General features: G+C 38.7%; 2 protein-coding genes across 6 annotated transcripts in view; one reads left to right on the top strand and one right to left on the bottom strand.

The window, feature by feature from the left end:
- INPP5F (inositol polyphosphate-5-phosphatase F) overlaps positions 1–8,730 on the top strand; it is a 92,119-nt gene extending 83,389 nt beyond the window's left edge. For 3 of the 4 annotated variants that reach the window (XM_018041501.1, XM_018041503.1, XM_005698544.3), the window contains 5 exons: positions 2,458–2,529; positions 3,532–3,605; positions 4,061–4,189; positions 4,758–4,845; positions 6,495–8,730. In XM_018041501.1, coding sequence (XP_017896990.1) covers positions 2,458–2,529; positions 3,532–3,605; positions 4,061–4,189; positions 4,758–4,845; positions 6,495–7,650 — 1,519 coding nt within the window. In that variant the 3' untranslated portion in view covers positions 7,651–8,730. The remainder of the gene's footprint in view (positions 1–2,457; positions 2,530–3,531; positions 3,606–4,060; positions 4,190–4,757; positions 4,846–6,494) is intronic. The other variant, XM_018041502.1, reaches the window with a different exon arrangement.
- MCMBP (minichromosome maintenance complex binding protein) overlaps positions 9,311–13,806 on the bottom strand; it is a 38,455-nt gene continuing 33,959 nt past the window's right edge. For both annotated transcript variants that reach the window (XM_018041471.1, XM_018041472.1), the window contains exons 15-16: positions 11,810–11,898; positions 9,311–11,188 (exon numbers count right to left, since the gene is read on the bottom strand). In XM_018041471.1, the coding sequence (XP_017896960.1) occupies positions 11,062–11,188; positions 11,810–11,898 (216 nt within the window). In that variant the 3' untranslated portion in view covers positions 9,311–11,061. The remainder of the gene's footprint in view (positions 11,189–11,809; positions 11,899–13,806) is intronic.

The raw sequence follows: 13,806 nt of genomic DNA, 5'->3' as shown, positions 1-13,806 counted from the left end.
GCAGGCCCCCGCCAGTGGCTCTCTGGGCAGGAGGGACGGCTCTTCACCAAGGTGTTTTAGCATGCACTCTCCCCAGACCCCGGCGGGGGCCCGAGCCTACCTCAGCTTCCCTCGGGGCTCAGGGGCCGCACCCTCCTCTGGACGTAGGCGGTGCTGGACGGGCTGCGCCTGCGCACTGGGCGCGCACCGCGGCGAGCGTGGGCGGCGGAAGTGCGCAGTGTTTGGGGGCGGGACTTGGCGCGGCCGCGCTGCAGTTGCCGCAGTGGCTGCAGGCGTGAGGTCTGGCACAGGTGGCTCTGACTGAGCTTCGACTACTTGACGGACGGACTGACGGACTGACTGACCGACCAGATGCCGCGCTCTCACCGGCCTCCTCCAACCGCTCAGCGGCAGGCGAATGCCACAGGCAATGCCGCCGGCAACGCGGCCGAGCCCAAGCCCGAAGGCGGCAGCCTGGCGACCACTTTCAAGATTTTTCTCCTTTTTGCAGGACTGATGGTTAAAGTTCCTGTGGGGTTGTATTTTTCCTGCAAATTGCTGCTCTTCCAAAGCCTCCTGTTAATGTCCCCCGATGACAGTGGCTTTTACGCCACCATTGTCGCGGTGGTGGGGCTGCATGTGGTGCTGGCGGTGTTTGTGTTCATCGTGTGGAAGGAGGGCATGCCTGACTGGCGGGAAGAGAAAAACGAGTAGCGCAGCCCTTCCCTCCGAGCTGCAGCCGAGGGCAGGGGTGCACCAAAAGGGGTTTTCTTTCGTCTGTGTGGTTTTTTTTTTTTTAAATGGGGGTTAGGTTTTGTTTATTTCTGTTTAAGTGGGGCAGAGGGTGGTGGGGAGGGAAATTAAGTATTCACTGCAGCTAATACTTAAGTAAAACTGCGGGTGGGGGGAGGGCTGACTTCTTTCTCCATTGCCTGTGACGTGCCAAGTGCTTTTTCTTTCTAGACGTAATGCTTTTGACTTGAGATCGTGTTTGACCAATGTAAATATTCGTGTCAAAATAGAAGCTATGATAAAGTAGCACTACTTAGTAGGTGTAGAAATTTTTTTCATATTAAACTACGTGTCGTGACGTGATTTTTATGGCTTGGCTCAAGCGACAGTTGTAAGAGCGCAGGTAAGCTCCAATGCGCAAAACTAAATCGTATGTTACGGTGTTCGTCTACGTTATCTCGGTGAGGCTGCCAAGATTGTAGAATAGATGGTTTTCTCTTTCCAGTTGGTTGGTTGGTTAGTTATTGCTCGTATTTTGGATCAATCTGTGTATTAATTGGGTTCTGATTTCTTCAATCTAATTAGTTGTATTTGGGGGCATGTTTTTGGTGAAAATTGAGGTCAGTTTGTTATTTTAGATTAAAATTGTTCCAGTTATGGTGCAACAAGACGCCCCTGATGTAAAATACTGCAATTTAAGATCTTGGTGAAATTTTCTCTGCAGTACCTGTTAAACAATGACCTCATTCTTAGGCAGATTATGTACGTGACTTTACTTAAATCCCATCTACTAGTCATTTTTCCCCCTATTGTTTTCCATTTGTTTTTCAGTAGCATTTGGTCAGTTTTTGCCAATAGCTGTGAAATTCTAAGGTATTTCTATTCTAAGATAGAAATATCTACTCCATCAGTGGAATTTTGAGAACCAATATAAGTGTGCAGATTAATTTTCATCTTTTGATTGGAAAGCTGTTTTAATAGTCGATGAATATTTGATTAAAAGGTTGAGTTCAGATTCTGCCCATGCTACCTGTTGAGTATTTTTGGATTTCATAAGTTGACCTTTTTAAAAAAAGTATTTGGTTTAATGGTTCATCAGTACTCGGTTTCTAACCCTTACACTGATACTTGACTTTAGAGTGGAGATAAAATACAGCAAAGTGGACTTAGAATAAGGAAAGGTTTATTCATTCTCTAAAAGCTGTGTAAATTAATCTGTAGTTTAAAGAAAAAGCAAAATAGTTTGGGCTTGGTTCCATTTTTGCACATAAATGTTATATTTACATAAGTCTTTCAAAGGATACATTCTGCATGAGTATAAACATACGGTAAACGTGCAGTGTAACTTGAAGATTAGGTCATGTGAGATGATCTAGGTAATTTCTTTTCTCAGCCTGCTATTTTTCTTTCTTTACAATCCTTACCCCCCTCCACCATCATGCAGTTCCCTCTCCTCCCCATGTGCCATTATCCTATTTTCCCTGAACCCTCCCTTCTCCTTGGCTGCTCCTCAGCTCCAGTCCTTTCCTCCTACCCCACCTTCCTGTGTTCCTGGTTTGGTTTTGTGTCTTTAAATCTCCAAATGGATAGACTGTGTACATTTAACTTCAGAAGTAGGACTCATTGATTACTTGATTTTTTCTCCCCACCCTAGCCCCCACCAATCTTTTATCATAAGGGGATCTGCTATAGAAAAAATGTAGATGAAAATGAAAATATTTAATTCCTTGTGTCATGTTTGTTTAGCCTCATTGATGCTACTCACAGAGATGTGGATGTGCTGTTACTGCTTTCTAACTCTGCATACTACGTGGCCTAGTAAGTTGCTTATTGATTTAAAGCTTTTACTCTTTTAATGTGAGTAAATATCCTTTTTAGATTCTGTAACACAAAAGTTAAGAATCTAGTTTTGCTATATATTTCAAGAAATTTCACTGAACCCCTTTATCTTACATAATTGTTACATCACTCTTTTATCAATTTGAAGATGTGATTTTAGTGTTATTTATAATCTGTATTTTTATAATAGTGTTCGAGTATTTGATAGTATCTCCTGTAGATCTCATGTTATGATGTATTCTACATATTTTTATTGTAATTGACCATATACCATGATTTTTTATTACAATACCATAGTTAATGTTTCCCCATTGTTAGGCTTTAACATACTTGTATCTTTTTTGCTATGAGGAATGAGACAGCTGTGTGCAGATAATTGTGTATGTGTACACATGCACTTCTCTGATTATAAGGATATGATGAATTACGACTTTTTATGCCTTAGAAATGACACCCAGTTAACAATGCTACTAGCATAAATGCAAGAACTTCCTCATAGCCTTAACCAGAATTATTTTTTTCAAATACACAGTCACTTTCTTTTTGGTCTGGTATGAACTGTCATTTTTCAGTCCTTGGCCAAAAGGTGCCTATTGGCATTGATCATTTTTTATTTTGGATATCAGATTTATCTGCCAAATCAGGAATACGTAGCTTCAGTATGTATTTTGCTTTCCTTTTAGGTTAAGTTTTAGGCTTGTTGGTTTAGTTTTTCTAAGAGCTTTTGTAAAACTGAATTTAATTTTCCTTTGTAATTTCCTTTAGTGTAAGATCTATAAACTGATTTTCATTTAGCTATTGAACTATATATATATATATAAAATTTCATCTAGTTTTTAAAATATTTAACTCTTTACCCCAGAATGTATTGTGTTGTGGAAGACTTTCCCTGCATAATGGTTCTTGCTATTATGCCTCAGCTGACCAGCCAAATATGCTTTTGATTTTAATCCTCTTCTTACCCCCTTTCCCTTTGTCTAGTTATGATGATGAAGTTGACAAAGTAAACCAGTATCAACGACTAAGTCTTGAAGACCTGGAAAAAATAGAAATAGGTAAATTTTTAAGATACTAACCAGGTCCTAGAAAGCAAATACTGTTTCTTCCAAGAGTGGGTTGTTATTTAAGCAACTGGTATAATAACATCTTACTGGAATCAGAAAGGAGTAGTCTAAGTAGTCCATTTCTTAAGATTCCCTTCTATATTTTAGAGATGAGTGGTGGATATAGTCATTAATTGTTTCTTTCATTACTTGTCCTGTGAAGATTAAGCCTGGAGTCTAGAAAGTTTAAATATTTGAGACGGAAGAATTTTTATTTATAGTCTTATTAGACCAAGTCATCATAAGCGTGTGTGCTTATTCGGATGAAAAAAAGTGCTAAATGATTGATGAATCAATCATCAGTATTTTGAAGTATTTTGGATAATATCAAAATCTCAGTATTTTGAAGATACAGAAGAAAGATAATGTTATGTGAAAGATTAACATATATTCATTTGGGTCATTAGGTCCTGAACCCACTCTTTTTGGTAAGCCAAAGTTCTCCTGCATGCGACTGCACTACAGATATAAAGAAGCAAGTGGCTATTTCCACACACTGAGAGCTGTAATGCGCAACCCAGAAGAGGATGGGAAAGGTAAGAGAGGTGAAAGTATTCAGTTACAGCTTATCTGCTTTTATAAGCCCAAGTGCAGCTCGGGACCGCACATACCATTATACAAGTGAGTGATCAGGAAAAATACCTTTGTGATTTGAGATCTTGAAATAGCAACTTTGTTCCCGGCAGTGCAGGGACGCAAATTGATTAGATAGTTTGGGCAAGGAAATATATTATGGGAATTCTCAGTGTGCTTGGGCATTTGAGTGTGATGGCTTTTTGTACTATATACGCATCTCATGGGTAATAGTCAGGAACAACGCCTGTCTTGTTCATGCCTGTTGTCTCAGCATCTGGCACAGTGTTTGGACAGATTAGAGTTTCCGAATAAACTTTTAATTCCAATTGATTTGGTTCTTTTGTTGTTCATTTAGTTTTCTGTTAACATTTTAGAACATTTTGAATTAGGGGAGTGAAGTAGTATGTTTTTGTAAATTATAACAAGCTTTTATCATAAGATTAAAAATCCCATTTTGAGTTCTGAGTTAGAACTGCTAGTTTTTAAATGTTTTTGCTAAAGTGGCAAGCAATTACATTTGGGTTTCAGATACCCTTCAGTGCATTGCGGAGATGCTGCAGATCACCAAGCAAGCCATGGGATTAGATGTACCTATAATAGAGAAAAAGCTTGAGAGGTAAGTATACCACTTTGCACAGAAGTGTGTTTATTCTACAGAGAAAATTAAAGTTTTACTTCTTTTAAAGTATCTGCAAAAAGAAGAGAATTCACATTATAATACTGTGTTGATTAATTTAGAGGGGGAAGGAGCATATCATAATGGATCAAAAAGTAATAATTTTGTTTAAATTATGGCCACAAGTGATGATATGTTTTAAAACTCCTGAGAGGGAGCATTCAAATTTAAATAACGTTTTAGAGAAAATAACCAGCCAGTATATTTTAAACACTAGGTTAATTTGGGAAAAGAAAGCCTATAAATTATTTTATATTTTAAATTTGTGGGTTTTCCATCTAATAAGCAGGTTTTAAAGTCCAGATTCCACTAGAAAGGAGGACCATCTGGTCATCTAGATAAAAATTTTCAGTCTTCTGTTAGAAATAATTATTTCAGTAGCTTTTAAAAAAAGCAGTACTGTATTAAATAACTCTTTTAACATAATTTTTATGAAATATTCTCATGACCAGAGATCCTGTATGACCAAGTGTTGAACATGTGTACTGAGATGTGCGGTAAATAGGACTGCCTTTTTTCTCATTTTTAGCAACCAGGAGGGCTGGCTAAGGAGAAAACACAAATTATTTATGTTAAATGTCCCAAGTCTTCTCAAATAAATTCAGATAACCCACAGGAAGCATAAGGAAATGGAGCTCCTTCCCCTCTTCTCTGCCTGAATTCAACCAAAGTGCAATGTGTATAGACCAGCTTTAGTTAAAATGCTGTAAATATCCATTTATAGTCAGTGTCTCCTTTGCTGGTGGTTTAGATCGTGGATGTAGTGGATCTGTGCTCCCCCAGATTGTAGTGAGTCACCACATATGGCTGTTTTGAAATGTGAATAGTTCGAATTTTGGGGTGTGAGGTTTTTGGGGAAATAGATTCTCAGAATAATGCAAAAACAGGTTAAGGCTTCCATTAGGCTTCCCTGCCTCCCCTCCTGCCTCCTCTCCTCTCTGAATGCCAGGGAGAACAGTTGAAGGAAGCGTGCCATCACAAGTGATGATGAGTTGTAAAGACAAAAGGTCTGGTGCAAGAGAACATAACTCATCTAATTACTGTGAAGGGCTTCAGGAGGTGGGATAAAGATACTGTGGAGGTAGTATTCCTCCGGGGTGGTTCTTCAATACCCCATGTGGGCGGCTTGAGAGAGAAGACCGCTCACTCAGGAGATGTCTGTGGCCTGCTTGCTGGACCTGGGGTTAAAGTCACATAGCATGGCACCTCTTCCCTCTCAATGCCTGCAGGTGACTCATCAGTGTCACTTAACAAAGGCTTCTGCTGCCCTGTTATGTATAAAATACTTGTTCATTGGTTGTTTCAAAGACTTAAGTTTGAGAAAGATGAAGATATCTGATCAATCATCTCTTAATACTAATTATGTGTTGAAATGACAAATTTTTGTATATAAAATTGTATTTAGCCCACATGTTTGTATTGGACATTAATGCTCTAGCATCAAGTCAAAGGAGTTATCTAGATTTGTCATTAAGCAGTATGCTACTTTTAAGGAATTGAGGTCAACTTGAGTTTTCACTTACATTAATAATTGGAACTGTCATATTGGATTCCATGGGAAATTAACTTTTTTCTTTTCTAATCTGTAGGAAGAGCAGTAAACCTCATGAAGACATCATTGGCATCAGATCTCAAAACCAAGGCTCTCTGGCCCAGGGAAAAAAATTTTTAATGAGCAAATTTTCATCTCTAAATCAAAAAGTGAAACAGACCAAATCCAACGTAAACATTGGCAATCTACGAAAGCTAGGAAACTTCACAAAACCTGAAATGAAAGTTAACTTCCTAAAACCGAACTTAAAAGTAAACCTTTGGAAATCAGATAGTAGTCTTGAAACCATGGAAAACACAAGTGTGATGGAAAATAAAGCCCAGGCAGAGTCAGAAGGGGAAATCTCTTCAGATAATGACTCGTATCACTCTGATGAATTTCTTACAAATTCCAAGTCTGATGAAGACAGGCAGCTAACTAACTCTTCAGAGAATGTAGGGCCAATAGACTATGTTCTTCCTAGTTGTGGTATTATTGCTTCAGCACCTCGGTTAGGCAGTCGATCCCAGTCTATTAGCAGCACTGATATCAGCATTCATGTTCCTTCAGAGGTTACTATTGCTCATGACAGTGGGCTTGGAAAAGGCCACGAATCTTCTTTGAAGAAAAGTCCTTCTGCTGACAACATAAACACATTGACTGGCTTTGCTAAGCCTGTGGATATTTACTGCCACAGATTTGTTCAAGATGCACAAAACAAAATGACCCAGCCATCAGAAACCAGCCCTGTTTCTCAGCAGGCTAGTGAGGAAGGAAATCAAATGACCAATCAAATTTCTAGTGAAGAAACTCAGTTTGAATCGATGGAACAGCTACCTTCTCGACCTTGTCAATTAGACGTGTCTTTTCCTGAAGCAGGCCCACAGTTTTTGTCAGTTGAACCAGTGCATTCAGTTGTATCTCAAAAGACCCCCGGCTCTGAATCTGGCACGCTTGAACTTGAGAGAGGGCTTCATGTAACTCCTTCTCCTTCAGAGAGCAGTAGCAGCAGAGCAGTCTCTCCTTTTGCAAAGATTCGAAGTTCTATGGTCCAGGTTGCTAACATTACCCAGGCTGGGTTAACCCAGGGGATAAACTTTGCAGTGGCAAAGGTTCAGAAGAGCCCTGCAGATCCTGAAGTAGTTAATGAAGTCCAGCAAAATGAACTTAAAAATATGTTTACACAATGCCAGACACGAATAATTCAGATTTAGTTTTTAGTCACATAGAATCCTGTGGCTTTTATTTAACCCCCTCAAAAGAAGGTGTCACAGAGTGTGTGACACAGATCTAGGGATCACAAATTCTAATTACGTTAATTTGGAAAGGTTTTAAAAGACTGAACCTGAGCAGATTTCCAAATTTGAGAGCTAGGACAATGGAAGTGCATCATCCTAGAATAGGACCTAAGTAGCTTATACACTACAGAGCAGTTTGTCTCTTCACAAGTAATTCAGGAATAGATTACTTTGGGACATAATAATATGAAAACTTTTGGAGTGGGGTGGGTGGGTAGTAGAATGTATGAAGTAGACTCAAAGAGTGGACATGGATCTTTAGATGAGTAGCATTGTTCATAATTGTTACTGTTCTGTCAGCTCATTTCTGTGTGTTAACCTCTACAAGTTAAATTTAGTTTAGTGACTAGTGTGGAGAAACATTTTAATGTAAAAACTATTGGTTTAATTTTTGATGGCTTAACCATTCTCTACAGAGTTAGGGCTAATGGCACTGGAATCAAGGAATGTATGCCCATTTGATCCTAATTTTCCCCAAATTCTACTTAAATAAATTTAAAATATACCTACCTTTTATACCCCAAAGTCTAAGAGCATTAAGACCTGTCTGCCATGAAACCTGAGATATCAAATGTGATTACCAGCACCTATTAATTTTGTTCTCTCTTCAGAAATGTTAAAAATATACACATTGGATACTAGTAAAGCTTGAAAGAAGTTTTCCAGTTGTAACTTTCCAAGGTGCAGTCCATAGTATCTTGTATAGGCTCTCAAAACTGCTGAAAATTTTAGCCTGACACACGACTGTAACGTCGACCACGTGGAACCAGGGCCTTGTCTGTAAGCCCATACAGTAAGAAAGTTGCACATCTTATTCCAAACAAGTATTGGTTTGTCTGGTATCTTTAGAGCCTTACTCTGTTGAAGTGATTCTCAGCTAAACATTATGTCTGCTGTAACTTTGATAAGTATTTCCACTTTTGTTATTTATTAGTGGTATCTTTTTTTCAAGTGTCAGATGTGACTATTTAAAATAAAATGTCATAATTTAAAGTGACAATGTGTATGAGAATTACTTGAATAACATTGAAGGTAAGGATTTGATTTAAGTCAGACTGCAGAATTCAGAAGCAGAGCTTAGTAAGTTAGCTATAACTGAAACTCTTGGTCCCAGCCTTTCCAAATACTTCATTCTGTTATGATTTTAAAAACTAAACATCAAAACTGAACATGTACTCCTTACCATCTTTTTTTGAAACTATTAAGTGTCCTACAACATGAGAGAAAATAAGGTCAGGTGATAAAAATGTATTTTAAGCTCCAAGGAAATTAATTCCACAGAGATTTTTGAAAACTAAAATGAAAGAGGTGATGTTTAAATCCAGTGAGGGTAATACAGATGCCTATTCATTTTCCCAGTATTTCAAATCGGGTTACTATTGCATTAGATCAACAAATTGTCCCCATGGAGAAAAGGACTTCTGAAGCCCAGAGTACCAATCTCTTACCTGAGTGGGCCCTCAGAGGAGGGACACCATGCTGTATCATCTCATACTGAAGTTTATCTCTGGTAATGATTTTCCACACAGACGATCACATGGGGTGAGTCTCATAATTCATGAAAAACAGCCCAAAGTACTAGTAATTTGGTAAGTTTTATTTATTTGAAAGAGGATTTTCCTTTCAAGGGAACTTTTCTGTAAGACCAGGCAAATTATGTACTTCTCTTTGGTAAATTACAATCCACATTGGCACAGTAAACACACAGTAACTAATCTACTCTGTTGAAGTTCATTCTCACAAATCCAGCTGAGCCTTTGTTTTATTTCTAAAAGTTAAAGGAAAGTCTAGTCTACCAGTTATAAAAATGAAAACCAGTTAGAATTCTAAGTATAAACATTATTTACATTAGTTTATAAAAATAGATTTGAGTTTAGGAAAAGTTAAAGAACTAGTAATTTCCACTTCAGTTCATGAGGCATAGTAGATTGCTCCATTTTCAAGGCTGACCCTGTTTTCTTAGTTCAGGCCTTGGGGCCAGGGGGATGCCAAATTTAATCATTTAACTGATCTCTAACATTTCTACCTTACTGACTGAAGAAACTAATTTTTATATGTAACCAGTGGTAGTGTAAAAAAGTAATGTTCTAACCTTTCCAAAGATTCTCGATGCCACAGTTATACTACTATGCTGTATCAATTTGCTTTCTAGCTAAGGATAATATTTTTGTTCCTTTAAAAATTTGTTAAAACTGTACTTTGGTGATAACCTACCTACATACAATTTTATCAGGGCATTCTTGGACTAGCAGATAATGTTGATTTAATACATCTGGAACTAATGGATAAACATAAGTTCAAAATGCAAGGTAATCATCAAAGCAACTAAATGACATTTATTAGGAAAAGAATAAAAACTAATTTTTTTTCTGAAGAAGGCATTTTTTTTAAAGTTAAATTATTTTATTCTCTTCCTCTTTGGGCAAAACAGCTTCACAGGGCAGGCAGCATTCCCTTTAAGTGAGTCCCATAAACAGTGGTTCCCAAATGCACTGGAGTGAAATGAGAAAAATAAGGACAATATAGCGGGGTTTTTTTTTTCCTTCCAAAAAAGCTACATTTATTCCATTTAAAGGACTCTCTCTTGTTCTGAGACTGTTCTTTTATGGGAGAAAAAAAGGTGATAATACAGTGACTTCTTTCAGATTACTTGGCAAAATAAATTGGCAACTCTCAATCCCCCACAATTTTTGTGGAAATATTACTGGTCCATGAAACCCAAAAGTCTGGGAACCACTGCCATTTAAAGACTTGCTTTGCATGTTGTTAACAACTATTAAATAAATGGAAAAAAGAGGTGGTCCAATGTCTAGGAAATGATACTACATATATGAATTAATGGCAAGTATGCTCCATTCCCCAAACTTGGACCACTATACATATTCAGACCCACTGTTCATTGGAGAGACAAAAATCTGAAGTGAACAATTCCTTTGACTTTGGAATTGTAACAGTTTTCTTCAAATGATGCTCACATTTCTTATTTCAACAGAGTCTGGCCTATGACTTAGCTGAAGCTAAGGAAACTAAGGAAATGGTATATCAGCAACATTATCAATATTAAATTTTTAATATCAAATACATTTTTGTACATTGTTACTAATTTATATAATTATAAAACAAAATTCAAAAGCTCCATAAAATCAGTAAGGTAAAAGCCCTTACTGAATATTATATAAACTTTAGATGTTACCAGGCTTGATTTCAGGAAAAGTCATCAGTTTCTTTGATACAAATTATCTACAAAACAATGTGATATAAATGATATTTGAATTTTACAATAATGTGGCTAGAATTTGCCCATTACTCTTTATAGATATCAGACCTTTAAAGTTCATTTCCATTGACACATTTCTGCTGTTGAAGCCTGGCTCTTCTTAAAGACTCCAGCTGCTTGGCTCTTAGCCATCGTTCTCTTGACAGCGTTGTCTGACCGGCACTGAGAGACAGAAACCTGGTTTGAAATACAGAAACAAATTAGACTCTAGACCTAGAAAAAGGCCTTTAAAAAAAAACTGGTTTAGAAGTTTTTAAAAAAATGTTGTGGGAGACAAGACCATCTGGTAGCTACCTAGCTCAACAGCCAAATTAAGACTTCTACAGAGGAATCCTTTCAGAGTCAGACTTGGAGGGTGATTCCCTCTTTGAGTGGGGCTTCCCTGGTGGCCTAGATGGTAAAGAATCTGCCTACAGTGCAGGAGACTGGGGTTCGATCCGGGGGTCAGGAAGATCCTCTGGAGAAGTGAGTGGCTACCCACTCCAGTATTCTTGACTGGAGAATTCCATGGATAGAGGAGCCTGGCGGGCTACAGTCCACAGGGTTGCAAAGAGTCGGACACAACTGCGTGACTAATATTTTCACTTTCTTCCCTTTGAGAGGAGAACAAGGCGCATGCCTTGTCCACTGAAGTGATCTCTGGACAAATGTAATTCCCCCTCCGTGAGCCATTTCACAAGGGGGTTTTTAGAAGGGAACAGTTCATTTCCATTTTTGTAAGTCTGCCTCAGTTATCCTAAATAAGGAGAGTTAGCCACAAGTCGCTGAACAGGCAACAGTGGACAGGGACTGACTCACCGAGCTACGATGAGTAACTGGTGGAGATCGTCGGCAGTGATGCTCTGAGGATCATTCTTGCGCATCTCCACAAAGTCATCTTCAACTGCCTTTATCAAAACAGTAAATGAACTTTGAAGTTATTCCTTATGAGGAAATTATATTTGCATTTTGTAGGGAAAAGGATTCTTTACCAAGCTAAAGTAAGATGGTCCTTGCCCAATGTGAAAATGAAGTCAGCCCTGCACCTTGGACAAATGAGACAGTATGGGTAAAAGGACCAAAACCAAACTTTACACCTAAATTATACCACTGAGGAGAGTACTGGAAACAAAATAACAAAACTCAAGACTCATTTGAGGTCAGACAGATAGATACAAACCAGCAATTCTCATAGCAAAACATGATGCCTTTAAATACAGGGAAGAGAAATGTCAGCAAAATTGGCCAACTCAGGATCTCTGAAAACTCCCCCACCATTAAAGAACAAGAACACTGGCAAAAATTATCACAATCAGCTCCTTTAATACTGGAAATTAACCAGACCCCTGAAACAAACTGGGGAGCATTTTCTCCAAGAAAGACAAAAGAACATTGTGCTTTGAGGTATTTAAATTTGGCCTATTCCCTTCCCCATCTCCAAGCAGCCGTGAAAATAGTCTGGCAACCACTGGAGAGGCTGGTGGGACTGGAGCTCTGTCAAAGCACCATTCCCAGAGAACTGTCATTACCTGACTGCCTGGTGGTTCCTCAGAACAACACATTCGCAAGGCTGTCTTTTTTTTTTTAATTGAAGAATAATTGCTTTACTGTCTTGCTATCTTTATTTTACCTGACTGGGAGCTTGTTCAGTGTGAACAGCTTGTCTCCCCCGACCCTACTCCCCACTAAGTGTTTATCAGAAACAATCAGAAGCAATTATCTATCGACCACCTCAGCTGCCCCAGACCGTGGATAAGTAGATGGGGCAAACAGCAGGCTAACCTAAACCATTAAAAAGAAAATCCTAGGGATGAAATGTCCATATATTCACCAGGAATTTACAAGGCCACACACATGCGCAGGGCTGTGCACACGCTCAGGAGATCTGAGCCTGAGCAGGCAGGCCATAAGCTCTCACTCCTCAACAACCTTGAGGCTCTGTGCGAGCAGAAGGCAAATGCTAGGGCAGAGTTGTAAACTGCATGGCTGAGTGCTGAAGATTTGCCCCACCATGGACACAGAGTCCCTTGGCTTATAGTGGGAGACTACTTGCAAGCATCTAAGGAAATTAAATTTCTCTCCAATCACTGACCACTGAACTAACTGAGGGAGACTTCTGTGCCCACACACAACTAAGAATACAGACTTTTAGAAATCAATTCAGAAAAGTCACTAAACAACAAACAGCAACAAGAACAACAAACCCTAGGGCAGGGGAGAATCTCCCAGAGCAGAGGTGCCAGATTATATTATTTAAAGCACCAGGCTTCCAACACAAAAACTGGAAGACCTACAAAGAAACAAGAATGCCTGGCCCGCTTCATGGGAAATAAGAAGTCCTTGAGGAAACCTAAACATTGGAGTTACTATACAAAGACCTGAAATCAGCTGTTTTAAATATATTCAGAGAACTGAAGGGAAACAGGAATGAAGAACTGAAAGCAAGAGAATGGTATCAAATAGAAAATATCAATAAAGAGAAATTACTTAAAACATATTCTGAAGTTGAAAATACACCTTTAATTAAAAATTCACTTGAAAGGCTTAACAGCAGAATTTAACTGGCAGAAGATTCAGAAAATCTGTGGACAGGCTGACCAAGATTATCTGAACAGAGCCTCAAAGACCTGTGGGACCCATCAAGTGTACCACATATGCACCTGGGAATGCCAGGGAGGAGGGAGAAAGGGGTAGGAAGAAACTTAAATAATGGTCAAAAATGTACCAAATGTCTTGAAAACTTCCCCAAAGTGTGCATTACTCTGCTTTTCCAAGAAACTCAATAAACTGCAAGCAGGATAAACTCCGAGATCCGC

Source organism: Capra hircus, chromosome 26 (genome assembly GCF_001704415.2).
Source record: "Capra hircus breed San Clemente chromosome 26, ASM170441v1, whole genome shotgun sequence".
Taxonomy (NCBI): Eukaryota; Metazoa; Chordata; class Mammalia; order Artiodactyla; family Bovidae; genus Capra; species Capra hircus.
The sequence above is the reverse complement of the archived record's forward strand: the minus strand, read 5'-3'. Positions and strand labels throughout refer to the sequence as shown.